The sequence below is a fragment of the Triticum dicoccoides genome, unplaced genomic scaffold, assembly GCF_002162155.2.
Source record: "Triticum dicoccoides isolate Atlit2015 ecotype Zavitan unplaced genomic scaffold, WEW_v2.0 scaffold40725, whole genome shotgun sequence".
In the NCBI taxonomy this organism is placed as follows: domain Eukaryota; kingdom Viridiplantae; phylum Streptophyta; class Magnoliopsida; order Poales; family Poaceae; genus Triticum; species Triticum dicoccoides.
Genome location: NW_021269973.1, coordinates 1 through 2,647, shown reverse-complemented (window position 1 = coordinate 2,647; position 2,647 = coordinate 1). Strand labels below are relative to the sequence as shown.

Sequence of the window (2,647 nt, the reverse complement as noted above, 5' to 3'; positions counted from 1 at the left end):
CGGCTAAGACTTCAGAAATTCTTCGCTGATTGAAACTTAACAAAAACCATTTTCTAGACAATGGAAAAGCTCTCATCTTTAATGTATCTTCACATTGTTTTGCATGAGCATAGGACATATTCGGAGCCGGCAGCGAGACGGCGGCTACGACGCTGGGCTGGGCGTTTGCAGAGCTGATCAGGAACCCAATGGTGATGCAGAAGGCGACGGCTGAGGTCCGACAAACCTTTGAGGCTCGCGGCACCATAGCGGAGGAGGCCCTCAACGAACTCTCGTACCTACACCTAGTCATCCGGGAAACTTTGCGGCTGCACACGCCCTTGCCGCTGCTCATCCCTCGAGAGTGCCGGGAGTCATGCCAGGTGCTCGGGTACGACGTGCCGCGGGGTACACAGGTGCTGGTCAATGCCTGGGCGCTCGCCCGTGACGAGCGCTATTGGCCCGACGCGCCGGACGTGTTCCGGCCCGAGAGGTTCGAGGGCGAGGCGGCTGGGGCGGACTTCAGGGGCACCGACTTCTCCTTCTTGCCATTTGGCGCCGGCCGGAGAATGTGCCCCGGGATAGAGTTTGGCCTCGCCAACGTCGAGCTCGCGCTCGCAAGCCTGCTATTCCACTTTGACTGGGAGGGTACACCACCTGGGGAGTTGGACATGGCCGAGGTGTTTGGCATCACTGTGCGGCGGAAGGCCGGCCTCCTGGTGCGCCCCGTTCTCCGGGTGCCCGTTCCCCGAGTCTTGTCAGACGGCAACGGAGATCGTTAACGTGTGTTATGATAAGTGATCGGTTCGACAGGGTGAGAGTCCATTGCGCCTGCATGCATGCATGCGCTTGAACAAATGTCAACAGAATAAAACCGTCTATTAATTCACATAAAATCCTTGCAAATTTTCTCGTGCGTGTTGGCCCTGCTTGTAGACTTGGTCAAACTTGTGAGCAATCTTGGGCTGATGCATATCAACTGAGATCTATCTGTGGATGTTTTTTTCTTTTTGCAAGGAGATCTTTTTCTGGATGTACATTATCTGAATTCTCCATCCGGAAATGTGAGTCATATATATTTGGATTGCATTTTGATTCAACCTTTTAAGGCTGTCCAAGCTGATCAGAAAAATATATCAACATCTTTAATACCAAACAAAATTGTGCTGGGAGGGCGAGTGGTGCTCACAGTCACAGGCAGCCACTAGCCAATAAATGACAATAAGTACACATATAAAATTTAATAGTTTTAGATACGCTTTGGATGTATCAACATCTCCATTCTTAATACATTCCTCCTTGAGCTCGTAAATGATGAAAATAAAACAAACATTTCGAAGCTGAGGTGCCCACTATCAGTCTTATCATCTTATGGGAATCTGTAAACAATAAGTAAAAGATACAAGGCAAATGTCTCTTTATAATTTGTAATTGTTCAATGCACATAGACAAGCAAGCACACTATCCGTCTAATCAATGTTTATGACTAAATTCTCAATGTCTAAGGTTTTAAATGAGAATATAAAACTACTGGGAACAAAAGCAATAGCCTTCATGTCAAAAGACAGAAAGCAATTGCTGTCAAATTAATACCATCATGGACTAGATAACAGGTTGATATATAATAAGAAGTTGTAAGTATAATTATATAGTTGGGTTACAACTATATATAATAACAAGTTGGTTCTTCATCAAAGTTGTCAAGTTTCTAAGCACATCTTTTCCGAAACCTTCTTAAACTTTTTCCACAACATATAGGAATCATATGAAACAATGCCAAGTTTTGCGTTTTTCAGAATTCGTTTGCATTGAATAAAAATGAATAAGCTTCAGTTTGGTGGTCGAGTCCTGACAACCTGATGTTTGAAATTCCTTTTATTTTATTGGATAAGGTCTAAACATAGACTTGATAACACAAATAATATTTTTCAACCCATTTTGTGCCCACTATTTTGTGTACTTGCAGTTCAATCAAATCATATCTACTAAATGTCTAGAAATGCACTTAATGAATCAAATATAGAAAACAGCCTGAAAAATACCAAAATTTGACATGCAAAAAGTAACGGTGTATTTTATTGTAGAAAAAGTAATAAGGCAAATCGATGGGGCCTTTAAATTAACCTCTGTTAACATCTTATTGATAGTTTATTTGTCGTAAAAATGAATCTTCTTCTATTGAATATATTGATTTATTTTAGAGAAAAGCACTTAATTTAAAACTTATAAATCAAAAGTTATTGATATTTGATGATGCACATGTTACTAGTGGCATTTTGCGTATATGCGCAATCACTAGTCAGTGATCCAGTTACTAGTGGTGTGTGCATATATGTACACCTCAATAATCCAGTTATAAGTGGTGGGCGCCTATATGAGCACGCCACTAGTAAGTGGTCCAGTTAATAGTGGAATGCGCAATGCCATTCTGCACATATACGTGCATGCCATTGGTAACTTGTGCATGTATGTACGCAGACCACTAGTAATCTATTACCAGTGGCACGCGCTATGGGACTCACCCATGCCACTAGTACATTTTCCAATTACAAGTGGCGTCTCACACTATACACACGTCACTAATAACCTTTCACCTATAAGGGTTTCTACTCAGTAGTGTGGATAGAATCCTGATAAACTACCAACCATAATGTAATTTGTTTGTTTA

At 42.1% G+C, this 2,647-nt stretch overlaps 1 protein-coding gene across 1 annotated transcript; it reads left to right on the top strand.

The window, feature by feature from the left end:
- Positions 1-113: 113 nt before the first annotated feature.
- On the top strand, positions 114-1,029 carry LOC119346146 (dolabradiene monooxygenase-like; the record flags this gene model as incomplete). Its single annotated transcript, XM_037615821.1, has 1 exon — positions 114-1,029. A coding segment is annotated over one exon (648 nt), but the record flags the coding sequence as incomplete, so codon positions are not given.
- Between the last annotated feature and the right edge of the window lie 1,618 nt (positions 1,030-2,647).